Consider the following 19861-nt stretch of genomic DNA (forward strand, 5'->3'; position numbering starts at 1 on the left):
CTATCAGTACCAGCCAAACTAGTCCAGAACCCACAAGACTGTCTGTACCAATCAAGGCTTCCCCACTTGCTTTTAAAATATTGGACTGGTAAGGTTCCCTAACCACAATTGTTGAGTACCACAAAAGGCTCAAAATTAACAAGTTACTTACCTTCGGTAACGCATCATTTGGTAGAGACAATATCCAGATGCAGATTCCTTGACTTGGAATTTCCCAGGCGTCACTGTGTTCGAAAACGTTTGCGTGAGCAATACCTCTGAGTGCCGGCGGGTGGCTTCGTTCAGTTCAGGGTGGAGTCGTTGGCGCCGGAAATGACTTTGCAGTCACCTATATAGGCGCCACCCAGGCGTGCGGACGTCAATTACTTTTCATGACTTTCCACGCTAGGAGCGGAGAGCCATGAAGCAAACTGACGAATGTGTGTCCAAACTAGGGCCCTGAAAGGGGAACAACCCTAGTCTTAGAAATCTGTCCACAGATCGGGGAGGCATGGGTGGGTCTGTTAGGAATCTGCAGCTAGATATTGTCTCTATCAGATAATGCATTACTGAAAGTAAGTAATTTGTTGTAAGGAAATGGCTCCCTGTTGCAGTTACCCCTCACTTTTTGCCTGATACTGATGGTGACTTGACTGAGAAGTGTGCTGGGACCCTGCTAACCAGGCCCCAGCACCAGTGTTCTTTCACCTAAAATGTACCATTGATCCCACAACTGGCACACCCCTGGCACAGAGATAAGTCCCTTGTAAAAGGTACCAGTGGTACCAAGGACCTTGTGACCAGGGAAGGTCCCTAAGGGCTGCAGCATATGTTGTGCCACCCTAACACATGCACACTGCCATTGCAGATTGTGTGTGTTGGTGGGGAGAAAAAGGCAAAGTCGACATGGCATCCCCCTCAGGATGCCCATGCACTAAAAATACTGCCTGTGGCATAGGTAAGTCACCCCTCTAGCAGGCCTTACAGCCCTAAGGCAGGGTGCACTATACCACAGGTGAGGGCATAGCTGCATGAGCAATATGCCCCTACAGTGTCTAAGTCTATTCTTAGAGATTGTAAGTACAATTGTGGCCATATTAAGCATATGGTCTGGGAGCTTGTCAAAAACGAACTCCACAGCTCCATAATGGCTACACTGAATACTGGGAAGTTTGGTATCAAACTTCTCAGAATAATAAACCCACACTGATGCCAGTGTTCGATTTATTAAAAAATGCACACAGAGGGCATCTTAGAGATGCCCCCTGTATTTCACCCAATTGTTCAGTGCAGGACTGACTGGTCTGTGCCAGCCTGCTGCTGAGAGATGAGTTTCTGACCCCATGTGGTGAGGGCCTTTGTGCTCTCTGAGGACAGAAACAAAAGCCTGCTCTGGGTGGAGGTGTTTCACACCTCCCCCCTGCAGGAACTGTAACACCTAGCAGTGAGCCTCAAAGGCTCAGGCATCGTGTTACAATGCCCCAGGGCACTCCAGCTAGTGGAGATGCCCGCCCCCTGGACACAGCCCCCACTTTTGGCAGCAAGTCCAGGAGAGATAATGAGAAAAACAAGGAGGAGTCACTGGCCAGTCAGGACAGCCCTTAAGGTGTCCTGAGCTGAGGTGACTGACTTTCAGAAATCCTCCATCTTACAGATGGAGGATTCCCCCAATAGGATTAGGGATGTGCCCCCCTCCCCTCAGGGAGGAGGCACAAAGAGGGTGTAGCCACCCTCAGGGCTAGAAGCCATTGGCTACTAACCCCCCAGACCTAAACACACCCCTAAATCGAGTATTTAGGGGCTCTCAGAACACAGCAAGATAGATTCCTGCAACCTGAAGACGAAGAAGGACTGCTGACCTGAAAGCCCTGCAGAGAAGACGGAGACACCAACTGCTTTGGCCCCAGCCCTACCGGCCTGTCTCCCCACTTCAAGAAAAACTGCAACAGCGACGCGTTCCACAGGGTCCAGCGACCTCTGAAGCCTCAGAGGACTACCCTGCATCTAAAAGGACCAAGAACTCCAGAGGACAGCGGCTCTGCTCCAAAGAAGAAACAACTTTGCAACAAAGAAACAACTTTAAAAGGACTCCACGTTTCCCGCCAGAAGCGTGAGACTTTGCACTCTGCACCTGACGCCCCTGGCTCAACCTGCGGAGAAACAACACTACAGGAAGGACTCCCCAGCGACTGCGACCCTGTGAGTAGCCAGAGTTGACCCCCCTGAACCCCCCCCGCCAGCGACGCCTGCAGAGGGAATCCAGAGGCTCCCCCTGACCGCGACTGCCTGCTTCTAAGAACCAGACGCCTGGTAAAGACACTGCACCCGCAGCCCCCAGGACCTGAAGGATCCGACCTCCAGCGCAGGAGCGACCCCCAGGTGGCCCTCTCCCTTGCCCAGGTGGTGGCTACCCCGAGGAACCTCCCCCTTGCCTGCCTGCTTCGTTGAAGAGACCCCTGGGTCTCCCATTGAACTCCATTGCAAACCAGACGCCTGTTTGCACTCTGCACCCGGCCGCCACCGTGCCGCTGAGAGTGTACTTTTTGTGCTGACTTGTGTCCCCCCCGGTGCCCTACAAAACCCCCCTGGTCTGCCCTCCGAAGACGCAGGTACTTACCTGCTGGCAGACTGGAACCAGGGCACCCCCTTCTCCATTGAAGCCTATGCGTTTTGGGCACCACTTTGACCTTTGCACCTGACCGGCCCTGAGCTGCTGGTGTGGTAACTTTGGGGTGGCCCTGAACCCCCAACGGTGGGCTACCTTGGACCCAACTTTGAACCCTGTAGGTGGTTTACTTACCTGCAAAACTAACAAACACTTACCTACCCCAGGAACTGTTGAAAATTGCAGTGTCTAGTTTTAAAATAGCTATATGCCATTTGTGTGAAAACTGTATATGCTATTTTGCTAATTCAAAGTTCCTAAAGTTCCTAAGTGAAGTACCTTTCATTTAAAGTATTGTTTGTAAATCTTGAACCTGTGGTTCTTAGAATAAACTAAGAAAATATATTTTTCTATACAAAAAACTATTGGCCTGGAATTGTCTTTGAGTGTGAGTTCCTCATTTATTGCCTGTGTGTGTACAACAAATGCTTAACACTACCCTCTGGTAAGCCTACTGCTCGACCACACTACCACAAAATAGAGCATTAGAATTATCTTTTTTTGCCACTATCTTACCTCTAAGGGGAACCCTTGGACTCTGTGCATGCTATTTCTTACTTTGAAATAGTACATACAGAGCCAACTTCCTACACTTGTTCATCTGATAGAGGCTTCTAGCTGCAGATTCCTTACCTGTGAATAGACCCCCAAGCCATAGCATCCTGACGGTGGGCTGCAAAACATTTTTTCATATTAAACAGTCCTGCAGGACTGACCGGGCAAAATGTCAGTCTCTGCAGAACGGACTGTCCAGTCACTAGTGTTTGTCAAATGTGTGCAGGGACGCACATGTTGTTGCCTGTCAGATGTCAGTGACTGACTCCACGAGCTAACACTCCGTGGTCTCAGCTTTTCCTCTGGTGGAATGTGCTCGTAACCCTCAGGATGGTGCATCTTTTTAGCCAGGATCAAACACAGAACGTCCCAGCGCAAAATGGTTAGTTTCTGTACTGCCTGGCGTTTTTTAGCTCTTACATACACCACAAAGAGTTGGTTGTACACCTGGAACTCTTTTGTGCGGTCAAGGTAGAACAACAACGCTCATTTTCAGAGACTCTGGATACCAGACTCTCAGTGCCCAGTCTGGATCTACAAGAATGACTTGGGCTCAGTCGTTCCTGATCTTCTTGCAAACTCTGGGCATAAGTGGTATGGGCAGAAAGGCGTAATGGAGGCCTGAACTCCAATGGGGACGAAAAGCATCTCAGAGCGATAGCCGCCTTGGAAACTCCAATGGGCAAAACTGCTGACATTGTGCATTGTCTTCGGAGGTGAACAGATCCAACCAAGGCTCTCTCCACTGCAAAAGTCCTTGTGCCACCTCTGAAAGAAGACACCACTCATGATCCACTAGGCATTGGCGCAGACTTAGGGCCTCATTCCGACCCGGACGGGCGGCGGACGCCGCCCGCCGGGCGGAAACCGCCCTAACACCGCCCCGCGGTCAGAAGACCGCGGGGGGCATTTCAACTTCCCCGCTGGGCCGGCGGGCGATCTGCAAAATATCGCCCGCCGGCCCAGCGGGAAAGCGCCTTCCACGAGGATGCCGGCTCCGAATGGAGCCGGCGGAGTGGAAGGTGTGCGACGGGTGCTGTGGCACCCGTCGCGCTTTTCAGTGTCTGCTAAGCAGACACTGAAAAGCAATGTGGGGCCCTGTTAGGGGGCCCCTGCAGTGCCCATGCCATTGGCATGGGCACTGCAGGGGCCCCCAGGGGCCCCACGACACCCGTTCCCGCCAGCCAGGTTCTGGCGGTGTAAACCGCCAGAACCAGGCTGGCGGGAAGGGGGTCGGAATCCCCATGGCGGCGCAGCTTGCTGCGCCGCCATGGAGGATTCCCATGGGCAGCGGGAAACCGGCGGGAGACCGCTGGTTTCCCGTTTCTGACCGCGGCGTTACCGCCGCGGTCAGAATGCCCATGAATGCACCGCCAGCCTGTTGGCGGTGCATTCGCTGCCCTCGGCCCTGGCGGATTCAATCCGCCAGGGTCAGAATGAGGGCCTTAGTCTGCCCTGGCATTAAGAGGACCTGCCAGGTGTTCAACCACCAGGGTTATGCCCGGCTGTTTCAGCCATGTCCAGGGACACAGGGCATCTTGACAAAGGGCCCATGACCTCAACCCGCCCTGCTTGTTGCAGTACCACATGGCAATGGTGTTGCCTGTATACACGTGCACTAATTTCCACTTGACAGAAGGAAGTAATGCTTTCAATGTTAGCTGGATCGCACAGAGCTCCAGCAAGCTGATGTGGAGTGCGAATTTCTCCGAAGACCAGAATCCTCTGATCTCCACCTCTTCCAGATGGCCACCCCATCCCAGGAGTGACGCATGAGTCACTGCAGTCAGACCTGGTTGGGAAGGTAGAGGAGTCTGCCTTTGACCCAATCGTGGTTCATCAGCTACCACTAAAGGTCTTTTGTAGTTCCTGCAGAGATCTGAACCATGTTGGAAAGATTCCCCTGATGCTGTGCCCACTGGAACTTTAGGTACCACTGCAGAGACCGCATTTGCCACCTAGCATGATTTACCAGCAGGGTAAACGAGGCCAAGCAGCCTCAGTCAATCTCACCAAAATCCAGGACAAAGGCTGAAACAACCTTCTGCCTGAATATCCTGGATTCACTGCTCGGGAGGATAAGCCAGAAACTGCATTGTGTCCAGAACATCTCCAATGAAAGGAAGCATATGAGAAGGAGTCAGGTGTGACTTTGGCACGAATGCAGGAGCTCTGCCGCTGGTGGGAGATGACAGTCTGGGATGAGCCTGCCTTTAACAGAAAGTCGTCAAGGTAGAAGAAAACTGAAACTCCTGACCTGTGCAGATGAGCTGCGGCCACAGCCATCACCCTGGTGAACACCTGAGGGGCAGGTAACGTCTTTGGGCAAGAAGGATGGGGATGTGAAAATCCAGACCCTGCAAGTCCAAGGCTACCAACCAGCTTCCTTTGTTTAGGGCAGACAAGATTGGAGCCAAAGTGAGCATTTAGAATGTCTCTTTTTGAGGAAAAGATTGACTGTTTGGAGGTCTAGAATAGGGCGAAGACTCTTGTTCTTCCTGGGAATCAGAAAGTAGCGAGAATAACAACCACTGCCTACTTCTGATATCGGAACCCTCTCTATAGCTCCCTTGGCCAAGAGAGCAGTAACTTCCTCTCTGACAAAGACAGATGATCCTTTACCAGCTGTTCTTGTGTTAGTGATATAGGGGGAGGGAAAGACTGGAAAGGGAGGAAGTAGCCCCTCCAAATGGTCTGCATGATCCAGTTGTCCTATGTAATGGGCTGCCAGTGGAGGAGATTATGTTGGATTCTTCCTCCAACTGGGCCTCCACGGTCTTGCCGAACCAAACTATGAGGGCTTACAGGCTGCGGCTGCAGAGGGTTGGTGGCAGATGACTTCTGGCTACCAGACCCACAGGTCAGAATGCACCGCATCCACATCCTCGCACAGCTTCGGAAGCTTGAACAGGACAGAGGGTGGCATAGAGCTGGCGCAGTGGCACGCTCCTTACGTAGCCACGAAAGGGGCAAAAGGCAGCCTGGGAGCAAGGTGTCACTGAGAGGCCCAAGGACTTGGCCGTAGCCTAGGAGTCCTTGAAGTGCTGCAGCACCGAGTCTGCTTTTTCTTCGAAGAGACAGGTGCCATCAACAGGCATGTCCATGAGGTTGGCCTGGACATCACCTGAAAAGCTAGATGTTCTCAGCCAGGCGGGACACCTCAAGGCCATGCTCAGCGAGTCAGTCATATCCAAACCTAACCTCTGATAGGTGGATCACAGCAGATAGTGACCAATCCCCTTTTAGGGTTACTTAAGGGCTGCTCAGAGGGTGGGTCCTCAGATTCGTCGAGCAAGACCCTACAAAGAACTCTCTGCAAGACATCTTCTGCTCCTGGCCTCCGGAACTGCTCCTGGTCTGCTTTTGGAACGGTACCAAGTCTGTATCCCGTTGGGAGGGCTCTCACTACAACATGGTTTCTCTAGCTCCTTCAAAATCTCTGCAACATCCATGGCTGTGCATCCTCCAGGGTCACAAGGACTCTGATTGCATCCAGGAAGCCAGAAGGAATCTCCCTTGAAGTGAAGGAGTCACTCCCCTGCATCCGCCGACACCTCAAGATGTCAACGAATGGGCTGGTGGATCATGCCGTCCCACGGATATTGAAAGGCTCTGCAATACAGGTGGTGGTTCTGTGGTCCTCTCCGGGTCCAACTTGTCTTCTGGCCAACTTGGAAGACGGTGGGCCACCATGACTGTTGCTCTTACCAAGGCTTGTTGGCTCTTCCTCCAGGAAACCTTCAGGTTCAAAGAAGCCCCAGCCTCCAGCACTCTGCAATTCCAAGTTCACCTGTGCCTGTTGCCAGTGGGTCACTCATGGGGACTCCTCCAACTACGGCTGGCTTTCCTTCCTGCTGAATGCCTACCCTGACTCTTTGAAGAGACGAGGTCATGGGCAACTCCAAGGATCTCCTGCATCCCTTGCACTCCGCAGCTGGACTTCCTCCTTCCCCGTCCTGCAGGAACTTCACCTCCAAGAGGGTGGGCATTGCCTACCTGCAACACCTGGACATCTCCAAGTGGTCTGGAGACAGTCCCCTTCTTTTTCAGGTTCTTCACATCCAGAATCCACCTTTGGGTTCCATGGACTTGGTCCATGGGTCAGACAGCAGCTGGACAATCGAGGCTCTCATTAACTCCGACGAAAATTCCAATGTCACTTCATCTCTAAGCATCTGGGCCCCCTGGGAGTGACCCCTGACCTGCCTTTGGTCAGGAGATCGCTCCCTCACGTCTGCAGAACCACCTAGCTGTGCCCGTGTCCTTGACGCCCACCCACGCGGCTGTTCGCGTGTTCTAGGCCCTCCTCCACCCGCAGGCATCCGCCTGCGCCTCTCATCCCTGGTGTCTAGTGGGCTTGGTAAGCGTTGCTAGACTTGTGCATTGTGCCGTTCATTATTGTGACTTGTTTTTCTGTGCCTTGATTTATTGTGCCGTTTTCATCCGTTTTTCTTTTGTGCCTTTTTCCTGTTTTTTTCTGCCTGCTTTTGACCCTTGTGCGCTCCCCTTGCCGGCTCTCTCTGAGCCGATTCCCTGCCGCTGCCTCCCTGCGGCCCCACCCCCCTCGCGGCCCCATTCGCCGCTCCCTCCTGTAGTGTGGTTAGTTTTACGTATCCTTTGCGCGTTAGCTTCAGGCTTTAGGCCTTTGTGCACTTTGCCCTGGATGTATTTTATTCATTTGCTTGAAGCTTAGAGCCTCTGTGCACTTTGCTCTAAATGCTTTTTATTAGGCTTCGTACTGTTATTTTTCAGATAGCCAGCTCTACGGTTTTGTTTTTTATTCATATCACACTGTTTAGCCTACTTCAGCACTGGAATTCTCCATAACACATTCTGTGCTTCAGTCAAGGATACAGTCTGGTACATTGCCGATAGACGTGGTAGGAGTTTAGACTTGGCATTCCTGCGTAGGGACATTTTGTGATCACGCTGACATGTTAGTTATAAAGTCACTTCCTTGTCCCAATACACGCAAGAGGGAGATTCCGACCAGGGAACCACAACTAGACGCTGACTGCCTCATTGCAGATGCTGAACCAAGATCACAGGCCTTTGCTCAGGTATGAGGGCTGATGTCTCCCCAGTGATTCAGAAAGGCAAGTTAAAAGCTTAACATGCTGTGCTCGAAATAGACCAAGCAGAGTGAGAGTAGAAACTATTAGACACAATGATCGCTTTGTTCTTATGTTTTACTCTCCTGGTGACTATTTCAATCCTACTGTGTTGTATGGTTCTGGTTATCGCGGCTCACGCCTTATTATCTAAAATGCAGTCGTTTTATTAAAACATTATATAAAACTTATACTGCCTTTGTCATTTGTATATGAGATCTTACTGTAAATGAGAGAGTTGGTTTGGATCTGAGTGACCACGACTTCCCTGAGAAGTTCCAAAGATGTCATGTGCTCGGCTGCCCAATCATCTCTTCCCTGTGGGAGAAATGAGGCACTGCTAGTTAGCTGGAGCAAAAACCGGATTTAGGGTGACAGCGTTCCTTACACGTGGGTCAGACTCAGTCCTCCACACCGTTACTGATCCTGCAGCCTAGAAATCCAGTAGTCTCATTTAGAATAATGAGAGCCCACGCGACACTCCCGCCTCCCAGCTGCTCCTCCCTCCCCCTCCCTTCTTAATGGCGGTCGCTGCTCGTCGAGGGTGAGTGACCCCTGACCTGCCTTTGGTCAAGAGATCGCTCCCCCAAGTCCACCACCTAGCTGTGCCCGTGTCCTTGACCCCCGCCCACGCGGCTGTTCGCGTGTTCGAGGCCCTCCTCCACCTGCAGGCATCCGCCTGCGCCTCATCCCTGGTGTCTAGTGGGCTTGGTAAGCGTTGCTAGACTTGTGCATTGTGCCGTTCGTTATTGTGTGCCGCTCCCTCCCGCCTCCCAGCTACTCCTCCCTCTCCCCTCCCTTCTTAATGGTGGTCCCGCCGCTGGCGTGCCCATCTGCGCCTGGACCGCACCCAGTGCCAACCCCCCGGTCCGCGTGACCCCCGCACCTCCAGACGCCGCTACACGGCCGACCAGCTCAACGCCCTCAATCCCGGCCACGTCACAGCATGCTTCCACTCCTCACCGAGGAACACCAACGGACCCTTCTCCTGCCGTGCCTGCAAATTCACCTGCAACAGAACAAGGAAACCTACAAAGACCGGAACAAGCCACCTCCACTGCATACTCCTCAACACCGGCTCCACACGCAAGCACGACATCGAGCTCTGGGACTTGCTCGACTCCTGCGCCCCAGACGTATCCTTCCTGACCGAAACCTGGTGGAACGACTCCTCGGCGCCAGACATCGCAATAGCCATTCCGGACGGCTACAAGATCATCCGAAGGGATCGCACCAACGGAATCGGAGGGGGAATAGCCATCGCCCACAAATCCACCCTCAAAGTCTACACCCACACGGACGACACCCTCAAGACCGCCGAACACCTACACTTCCGTATCCACACCGACCCCAAACCCACTCTCAGAGGAACACTCATCTACAGACCTCCCGGACCACAAGCACTAGTCTGCCCTCCGAAGACGCGGGTACTTACCTGCTGGCAGACTGGAACCGGGGCACCCCCCTCTCCATTGAAGCCTATGCGTTTTGGGCACCACTTTGACCTCTGCACCTGACCGGCCCTGAGCTGCTGGTGTGATAATTTTGGGGTTGCCCTGAACACCCAACGGTGGGCTACCTTGGACCCAACTTTGAACCCTGTAGGTGGTTTACTTACCTGCAAAACTAACAAACACTTACCTGCCCCAGGCACTGTTAAAAATTGCACTGTGTCTAGTTTTAAAATAGCTATATGCCATTTGTGTGAAAACTGTATATGCTATTTTGCTCATTCAAAGTTCCTAAAGTTCCTAAGTGAAATACCTTTCATTTAAAGTATTGTTTGTAAATCTTGAACCTGTGGTTCTTAAAATAAACTAAGAAAATATATTTTTCTATACAAAAACCTATTGGCCTGGAATTGTCTTTGAGTGTGTGTTCCTCATTGATTGCCTGTGTGTGTACAACAAATGCTTAACACTACCCTCTGATAAGCCTACTGCTCGACCACACTACCACAAAATTGAGCATTAGAATTATCTCTTTTTGCCACTATCTTACCTATAAGGGGAACCCTTGGACTCTGTGCATGCTATTTCTTACTTTGAAATAGTGCATACAGAGCCAACTTCCTACAAACATCTCCTTCGAAACAGCGACATTCCCAGAAAGTTGGAAGCACGCCGAAATCCACGCCCTCCTCAAGAAGCCCAAAGCAGACCCCAACGACCTCAAGAACTTCCAACCGATCTCCCTACTACCCTTCCCAGCGAAGGTCATTGAAATAAAATCATCAACACACAACTAACCAGCCACCTCAAAGACAATGACATCCTGGACCCCTCCCAGTCCGGCTTCAGACGAAACCACAGCACTGAGACCGCCCTTCTCGCCGCCACAGACGACATCAGGCGCCAAATGGACAATGGCGAAACATCAGCCCTCATCCTCCTGGACCTATCTGCCGCCTTCAACACAGTCTACCACCGCACCCTGAAAACACGCCTCCACGAAATCGGAATTCAAGGAAAAGCCCTCTACTGGATCATCTCATTCCTCTCTGACAGAACCCAGAGAGTCCGCCTCCCCCCCTTCCGCTCCGAAGCCACCGACATCATCTGCGGCGTCCCCCAAGGCTCATCCCTCAGCTGTTCAACATCTACATGGCCCCCTCACACAAGTGGCCCGACAACACAACCTCAACATTCTCTCCTACACCGACGACACCCAGCTCACCCTCTCCCTCACCAAGGACCCGCACACCGCCAAAACTTACCTCCATGAGGGAATGAAATCCATCGCCGAATGGATGAGAAGCAGCCGAATGAAATTGAATTCGGATAAGATGGAGGTCCTCATCCTCGGACCCACCCCCTCCGCCTGTAATGACTCCTGGTGGACTACCTCAGTAGGAACCCCACCGACACCAACTGACCACGCACGCAACCTGGGCTTCGTCCTCGACTCCTCCCTCACCATGTCTAAACAGGTCAACGCAGTTTCCTCCTCCTGCTACAACACACTCCGCATGCTCCGTAGGATCTACAAGTGGATCCCGACAGAAACAAGAAGAACGGTGACACAGGCCCTCGTCAGCAGCAGGCTAGACTACGGCAACGCACTCTACACAGGCATCCCAGCAAAAGACCTACGACGTCTCCAACGCATCCAAAACGCCTCCTCCCGGCTGATCCTCAACGTACCCCGCTGCAGCCACATCTCCCACCACCTGAGAAACCTTCACTGGCTCCCCATGGAGAAAAGGATCACTTTCAAGCTTCTTACCCACGCTCACAAAGCACTCCACGACACCGGACCAGCCTACCTGAACAACAGACTCAGTTTCTACAACCCTACCCGTCAGCTCCGCTCCGCAAACCTCGCCCTCGCCATCGTTCCCCTCATCCAACGAAAGACCTCCGGCGGCACATCCTTCTCATACCTCGCTGCCAAGACCTGGAACACCCTCCCTACCAACCTGCGACAGACCCAAGACCTACTCACCTTCAGAAGACTCCTCAAGTCCTGGCTCTTCGATCAATAACAGCAGCGCCCCCTGCGCCTTGAAACCCTCACGGGTACGTAGAGCGCTTTATAAATTCAATGATTGATTGATTGACTGGTGTAGGTACTCCAATCTTCTGGGTATCTACGGGTGGGGGTACTATCCAACCGTCTTTGATCCAACTGGTTTCCTAGGGGTCCACTGGGAAGAGTCCTGAATCCATAAATATCCAACCGCAACGGTCTTGTGTTAGCCTATGACACACCCGGCTCAGACTCTACTCTTCACCAGGGCACCTGTGGGATTAATTATACTTCTGATACTTACCTCTGGTAATTCCTTACTTCCCTAGCCCTTGGGTTTCTAACACACTTACCTTGGTTGGGCACCTCCATTCTTATACCACTTTCTTAATATATCGTTTGCCCCCCCGAGGGTCCCATGTATTTCTGTGCTTTTCCTGCTTGTTGCTAAGCGTATATTTTATGTGTAAATATCTCCAAGTGGAGATAAACTAATGTTAGTGTAGTAGAAGTGTTGTAATAAAGAATACTTTATTTGTGCAACACCTGGTGTGATTATTTCTTGTGAGACAATCACTGACAGATAACTGTGTATTGTAAGGGCTTTACAAGCCTTGATAAGCATGAGCAGCTATCCACAGCTATCCTTAGAGAGCTTTGGTTATCTAGGCACCAAAACACTGTCACCAAGGGTTGCCTGGACTTAGTATATGGTGCCACAACATAGGTGTACACCATAAAATGATCCAGCCTCCTACATTATCAATCTAGTGCCACCAACAACCCAAACAAATGAACAATGTATCCACCATGAAAGTTTGCGTACAACATAAATACAGTTGTGGCATTTGTACAAAGTATGAAAGCTTACCCACAATCGTTGGGTGACGTTTCTTAACTTGAGAGACCCTGGCGTGGGGCTCAGGGTGCACTCCATCCTAAAGGGTGGGGTATAGGTATATATTACATGGCTGAATACGCAAGACTCCTTGGTACGGACACACTCAACCATCAGTCGAGTGGAAGCAAAAAACAACTGAGCCTGCAGCATGTCAGGTGCCGAAGAGAAGATAAAAATAGATGCTAGAATAGTGCAAGCGCTTGCAGTCTTGTGTCTCTGTCATGAACAAGTGAAAGCTAAAAATATGTTTCAGGTAGTTTATACATGTATATTGGAAGACCTCACCATCTGTGGTACTAACCAGAAGGTCAGGGTTGTCAGGGTCAATCATGTTTAATCAGTAAAGGAAGCGCAGCTCTGAAGTGAAGCAACTGCGAGCAAAGACCAAAGTTGTGTTTTAAAAAAACAATAACATTTACAAAGATAGAAGCCTGCTACACTGAATCGCATGTGCAGCATGGCTCATTACAAGAATGGCATGAGTGCTTGAAGGGTTGTGGCTCGGTAATGAACAAGTGAAAGTTAAAATTAAGTTTGAGGAGGTGGTCAGATGGGTAATTGTCCAATCCTCACTCCTCTCAAGCAGCCTCAGACTTCTGATGCTGAGGGTCACTGTGAGCGAGATTACCCTGAGTCCACCTGGTACTGATAGGCCAGGTGCACCCACCCATCTCAGTCCAACGATGATGTGGCCCCAGCACGGGTGCTGACCCGGCTGCAGCATTCTCCTTGGTCCATGGTGGTGCAACTCTGCCTCGACCGATGGCAGTTGCAGCCCCAATTGGTCCTACAATGACTGTTATAGTTGCAGCCACCAATCGGGTCAATGGTAGATACAACCCTAATCCAGCCTACAATGATCATGGCAGTTGCGACCCTTGACTGGATCAAAAGTAGATGCAGCCCCGATCAGGCCTACGATGAACACTGCAGCTGCAACTCTCAACTGGCCCAAATGTATATGCAGCCTCAAGGGGGCCTACGATGATCAAGGCAGTTGAGGCAAACGTACATCAGCTTGCAGCGGTTCCTTTTAAGAAAGACTCTCTGTCACATAGGCCACTCCCAACTTGTTCTTGGGCAGGCAGCTCTCTCCACAGGTGTGTCAGTCCACAGGGAAAAACTGAGGGTCTCTCCTTCTAGACATTCTCTTCTCTTGCAGGGCCGGGCAGACTCCTACCTGCTCTCCACAGGCAGGCTTCTAGGTCAATAAGGCAGACCCACACCTCCGCCAGCAGAAGGTGCAGATTGCAGGTTCTGTTCATTCACCCCTAGAAGATTGGCTGATCAGTCATAATAGCATAGCAGTCATTAGACTACTTTGCAGAGCACCACCTTCCCTGGCCTTAAGGGACGTGGGACTGGAACCAAGTGGGGTGGTTTAAGTTCAACATGTATGCATATCTTTTAGACATGGGATGTGGATCAACTCGCTCTCGAAACTGCAGAACTTGTTTGGGATGGTTCTTTTTTTCAAGTATCCTGTCTCAGGATGCTCTCCAGACACAGTCTTTGAGCCGAGAGATGCTTCTCACAGCAGGTAGCACAGAGGCGGTACCAAACTGGTGGCACCCACAATGCAGGCAGAATGACGTGAGGTTTCTGTAACTGGTTGTCATCAGCCCAACTGAAGGAGTAATCAGGGACAGACAAAAGACCAGGCCTGACCATGATACTTATTCATCTCACACAACTAAAATTACAATCTCAACCCTCACCCATATCACTCATCAAATGTCAGTGCTCTGGAAGTGGAGTCAGCAGCTCCTTGCGAGCAAAAGGCCTCACTGAATTTCCAAAGATAGCCCTATCTCCACTCTCCTCACTTCATTGTCTAAATGTATTTCCTCCAGCCACAGGAATACAAGCAAAGCACTTCTACTGTCTGGGAGAACAGTCTTCATCCTCCATTTTGTGCTATGCCAAGCCAGAGGCATCCAAAATGGATCTCCTTGGCCTTATTACTCAAGCTTACTCATACATTAATCTATACAAGTGTTACACACACACTACACATGCTTGACATAAACATAGGATGCCAGTGCAAGATTCTGTACAAATGGAGTCAGTAGGCCTCACTTCCACTGACACATATAAAAAAAAAGACTGATCATACCATGAATTTGTCTAAAACATAGTATGCTGCCACAACTGCTTTATGCGCACAAACACACACACACCCACCCACCCACCCACACACACCCACCCACCCACACCCCACTATGGCCAAAATAAAAGTCATAATACCAGGTATACACGCTGTTGGGCACTCAGCACATGACAGCATACCTGTACACCATGGAGGGAACATTCTTGTAGCAAGAGAAGGGAAAGCAAGGGTCACAAAGGGAAACACACACGAAGAAGTAGTCAGTAAGCAAGGTGGTAGATACTGGGCCATTCAACAGAGGCCGGTAGTACAAGGGTGATCACTACACACGGGTAAAGACTGAACAAATCTGTGTTACCCAACGGGCCACCAGCAGAAGGACCAAGATATCCATTCCCCCCATGTTGCAACCATTAAGTGGTTCTCACTATTCTACACAAATGATAAAAGGGAAGATTCACTAGAGCCAAAACTATATCAAACTTCACAGTTTTGAGTAGTGCAAAATTCAGGTACTCTGCAACTTTGCACAGTTTCATGAAAAGATGAACATGTCCATCAAGGGAATACTCAGACTTCAAGTAAAAACTCAGACTTCTTTTTCCATCCACTGATATTATGAAAGGCAGAAACTTCCTTGAGACTCCAAAGAAGAAAAGGGGCCAAAATGCTTCCTTGATGTAATCTACATCCTCACACACCTTCTCCAACACTATAATAGAGGAGGAAGGGGACTCAGAACAGAACAGTTAGCCAAGTGCTGGGGCTCAGAGGTCAAGATCGCATGGTGACCCAGAGCCTAAGTATCTCACCAACTTCAAATGACGGAAAAGCAGACACCTGGAAGACCAGTGAAGGCTCTATGCTGACGCCGGTCATAGGGCCTTCCTCTACACTGATGCCAAAAACTTTGACAAGTCCTTCGGCGGCAGGGTGGAACACGTCAAAGCTAGGATGGACATTACCCGCTGTCCAAACCCCATTAGCACCACAGTAGACATTACTGTAGCAGGCACATACAATGGGCCAAGAATGCTTCCTAGGGCCCAAAGGCACACCAATTGGAGTCAAAAAGGGCTAGAATCTAGCCAACAAAGCCTGGGTGAACACAGCCATGTGTGCAGGATCAATACCAGGTGCAGGTCTGGCAGCACTGAGCACACCACTGACAAAAGAGCTGGCACCATCGGGGCTGGAGCAGAGTCTGAAGACAACATTGAGGTTGGAGTTAGCAGGCAAAACCAAATAGAATGACTGTCAAGAGGATGAGAGCAATGTTGAAAAAGAGGAATACCTCTCAACCAAATCTATTGAAAGGGCTAAGGGAGGGTGATGAAACAAAGGGGACAAGTCCTTAAAATTACCCTGGGAGCTGGTTTCACAACGCGACATGGACCATAAGCACCCGGAAGAGGTACACCTTCTGTTTACCGGAGTCTGCAGAGATGCGAGAGCCGAGAGTTATTGCAAATTTTCCAGTACAGCAAAACACAAATGATGGATGGAATGCGGAACCAATCAAACATTCACCCCCAGTCACAGATCTGGGTTTAGTCCATCGATCTTTTGCTCACCATGCCACGCCAGTTTAGACCCAGCCATATGCAAATCAGTCTTGACCCTGTTCCTCATGGGAACAGTCCAGCCCAAACTGCCAGGCCAGGTCCTCCCTGGACCGGAAACAAGCATCCTGGGACCGGTTTCAGGGTTTCACCCTTCATCAGCCAGGCTAGCTTGAATCCAGTGGCACAGTGAGCCCGGGACCCACGTCTGGGCATACCCGGCGCACTTATGGTGGCAAAAGCAAAGCAAAACACAAATGATGGACAGAATGCGGAACCAATCAAACATTCACCCCCAGTCACAGATCTGGGTTTAATTCATTGTTCTTTTGCTCACCATGCCACCCCAGTTTAGACCCAGCCATATGCAAATCAGTCTTGACCCTGTTCCTCATGGGAACAGTCCAGCCCAAACTGCCAGGCCAGGTCCTCCCTGGACCGGAAACAAGCATCATGGGACCGGTTTCAGGGTTTCCAGTACAGTCTGGTGACTGAATGAGATTCAGGAGGTGAGGAATCTACAGGTAGTAGGATCCATCAGAAAACCCTTGCTGGAAAGGGGACCCCAGGACATTCCGTTTTACGTTTAGGCAAGGAGTGTGAGGAGTGTAGATTCCCTTAATAAATACAATAGTTGTAAAAGGAAGGGGATGCTAATGTGGGCAGTAGGGTAAATACAGAGGGCTCAGATAGTTCCTAACTTTGTCGACTGTAATCTCAAATAAGACAGAGGGATAGTCGCACAGCACTTGCAATGGAGCTCCGATTATCCAAGCTCGGACTGTCTTCAGCGCAGACAGACTGCAAATACTGGTACTGTGAGACAAATAATACCCATCTAAGGCTTCCATAAAATAGAAAACTGAAAACCTTTAAAATGGAACTAAACTAAGAACCAACAAGAAAGGGATATACGACAAAAATGATTTTGTCTGATTTTAGGATCCTTAGGAACTGCAGGTAATGTCACAAATGCCTTTTCTGTATGCCTAGTGCACGTAGCACTGCTGCTCTGACGCTCTTTGTGAACAACTACTGTTGAGCTGCTACGGTCTTGTGGCTTTTGGTCCTGCTGCTGTACGTTGTGAGTACATCAGGTGCAGCTAGTCCGGCTGCTGTTACGGGACGCAATCAGGAGAGGGTGGTATTGCTGATGTCACGCTGGTTGTGTGCTTAGGCAGCACCAGAGGGGACGTGTTGCAAGTATATTAGGTTCTTAGAAGCTACACTGTTTTACCCTGCAGTACTGTGGCTTTTGGAAGTATCAGCAGAGACATCACAGACTGTGTTAGCACAACGTCTGAACTCCCATTTTATCCTGCTGGGCATATCTGATACAACTGGTAGTCACTTTAAATTTTACCAATCTTTAAGTGGCTCTTGTCTCTTTAACTATAAAATTAGCCTTTGAGAAGCAAGAAGGGCAGGAGCAAAGCCTGTCACATGTGAGCGATGTCTTACATGGCACTGCCATCAACCTGTTAAGAGAACCGTGTAACCTGAAGGCTAACTCTGCCGTCTATGGCATTGCCAAGAGGTATGCCCCTTGTAGGGTATTGCTGTTGTCTAAGGCGGGCTAAGATGTAAAAGATCTGACATTTAAGGCCTTTTGAGATTTGTGCAATAGGAGAAATGTCTCTGCGATCTACGTTATTTCTGAAAGTTATGCGCTACCATAAGTATGAAATGATACTGCTACACAACTTCAAGGTACTCATTTTATAATCCTTTTAATCATGACACACAGTGTCAGGCCAGCATTTCAAACAAACAATGCACTTAGAGAACACACACCTCAGGAGCAAGCATAACCACTAAGAGGTTTGTGCTACCAAATAGACACTCTTACCATCCTCGTAGATGACACTAATTACACTACAAAATGAAAAAATATATATATATTAGGTATTTATGCCTCAACATCTATTTCGAGAAATGTGTTGAAGTTGAGTTAAACTGTTTTAAACACAAAATGCTCCTGCTGAACACTTTTTTAGCCAGTGCTTGTTTTGGTACTGCCTGTATGTAGCATTATACAGCTTAATTTTCTCCTGGTATGTAGCATATCTACTTGTAGCAACTGCAGTGAAATGTGTGAAATGTATGGTTTCCTTACTGCTGCCAGCTAAAATATGTAATCATGAAAAAATATGGCATGATCAAATTTATGGACTGAGTGGCTAGTTCTAACATGATTTTTGTAGGTTATTAAGCCCGCTGTTCTGGTCTTCGAACAAACAGCAGCTGCCTTGTCTCCATAAGGCACCTAAGAAACTCATCTGCCAGACCTAAGGACCGGAGCCTACTAGGCTGGAAGAGTGAAGAGGTACAGCTAATTTTTTGTCACCATGATCTGTATTTTAGTATATATCTATATATATATATTTTTTTTTTCTCTTGTCTAGTCACCATTCCCATTATGGATACTTATTTTTATTGTCATTTGTTCGACTATCATCGACCATTCAAAAGTATTTCACTGCTGATATTTGAGCCTGAAATAAACTCCTGACACCCATATGATAACAAAAAGAAAAGCTTCTTACACAACAGATAAATGATTAGAGGCGGTGCTTACCTTTAATAAAATTGGAGCAAACACTTGTCTCACTGCTTGGTATAATGTATTTATTGGGGAGTCCAACATAGAGGACACAAGAATATTGTTGTGAAGATTGTCTTCTGTGATGACATCTGGACGGAGCTTGAAGAAAACGAGCACTTTGTCTTTTGTGTCACTGGCATCAATCTAAAAGAATAAAAAACTGAAGTAATTTATTCAATTTACAAAGCAGAAGCTACTTCTTCGGATTAAAGCACCCAGTTTTACTGCAACTAGGGTCTAGGAACATGTGCCAGTTAGCTAAACATTGCCTTACCTGCAGTTCAGTAAAATATAGAAAACATATATATAGAAAACCTGACTTGTTATTCTTAAATCACCATACCTGCCTACAATAAATGCCACACCTGCAACGCCTTGCCTTCATTTACCTACTGTAGTTTACCAACCTACCAAAACTAACCTGCCATACCAAATTTACACCAACCTGCCATACTTGCCTACAATCCCAAACCTCCCATACCTACAATACCATTCTATTGTACCTACCATACCTACCACATCTGCCCATCATGAATACCATAGCTACAATACCTTACCACCATAATTTCTCTACCTACCAAAACTAACCACCACATATGACATACCACGCTTACCCTACGTTCCCAATCCTAGCATACCCAACCTACCTACCATACTTACCCACCACGCCTAAACTACATTATCTAACCTCCCATATCAACCATACATATTGCATCAAACCTACAATGACTAACCTACATCCATGCCTACACTGTGTATATCTTACTCTTGCAGTGAGGTGGCAGTTTTGTGAAAAATGGAATAGTTATGCCTATGGGGCCTCTAACATTGTGTTAAAGTGCTGCAGACAGCTACCGAAAGCACTTAAGTTTAACTTTAGTAACGGCCTGAGGTACTACAGCATG

General features: G+C 49.2%; 1 protein-coding gene across 2 annotated transcripts in view; it reads right to left on the minus strand.

The window, feature by feature from the left end:
- The window catches only part of DYNC2H1 (dynein cytoplasmic 2 heavy chain 1), a 1541159-nt gene that overhangs the window by 1484473 nt on the left and 36825 nt on the right, over positions 1–19861 (minus strand). For both annotated transcript variants that reach the window (XM_069202358.1, XM_069202357.1), the window contains exon 2: positions 18930–19100. In XM_069202358.1, coding sequence (XP_069058459.1) covers positions 18930–19100 — 171 coding nt within the window. The remainder of the gene's footprint in view (positions 1–18929; positions 19101–19861) is intronic.

This window comes from Pleurodeles waltl, chromosome 8 (genome assembly GCF_031143425.1).
Source record: "Pleurodeles waltl isolate 20211129_DDA chromosome 8, aPleWal1.hap1.20221129, whole genome shotgun sequence".
Lineage (NCBI taxonomy): Eukaryota > Metazoa > Chordata > Amphibia > Caudata > Salamandridae > Pleurodeles > Pleurodeles waltl.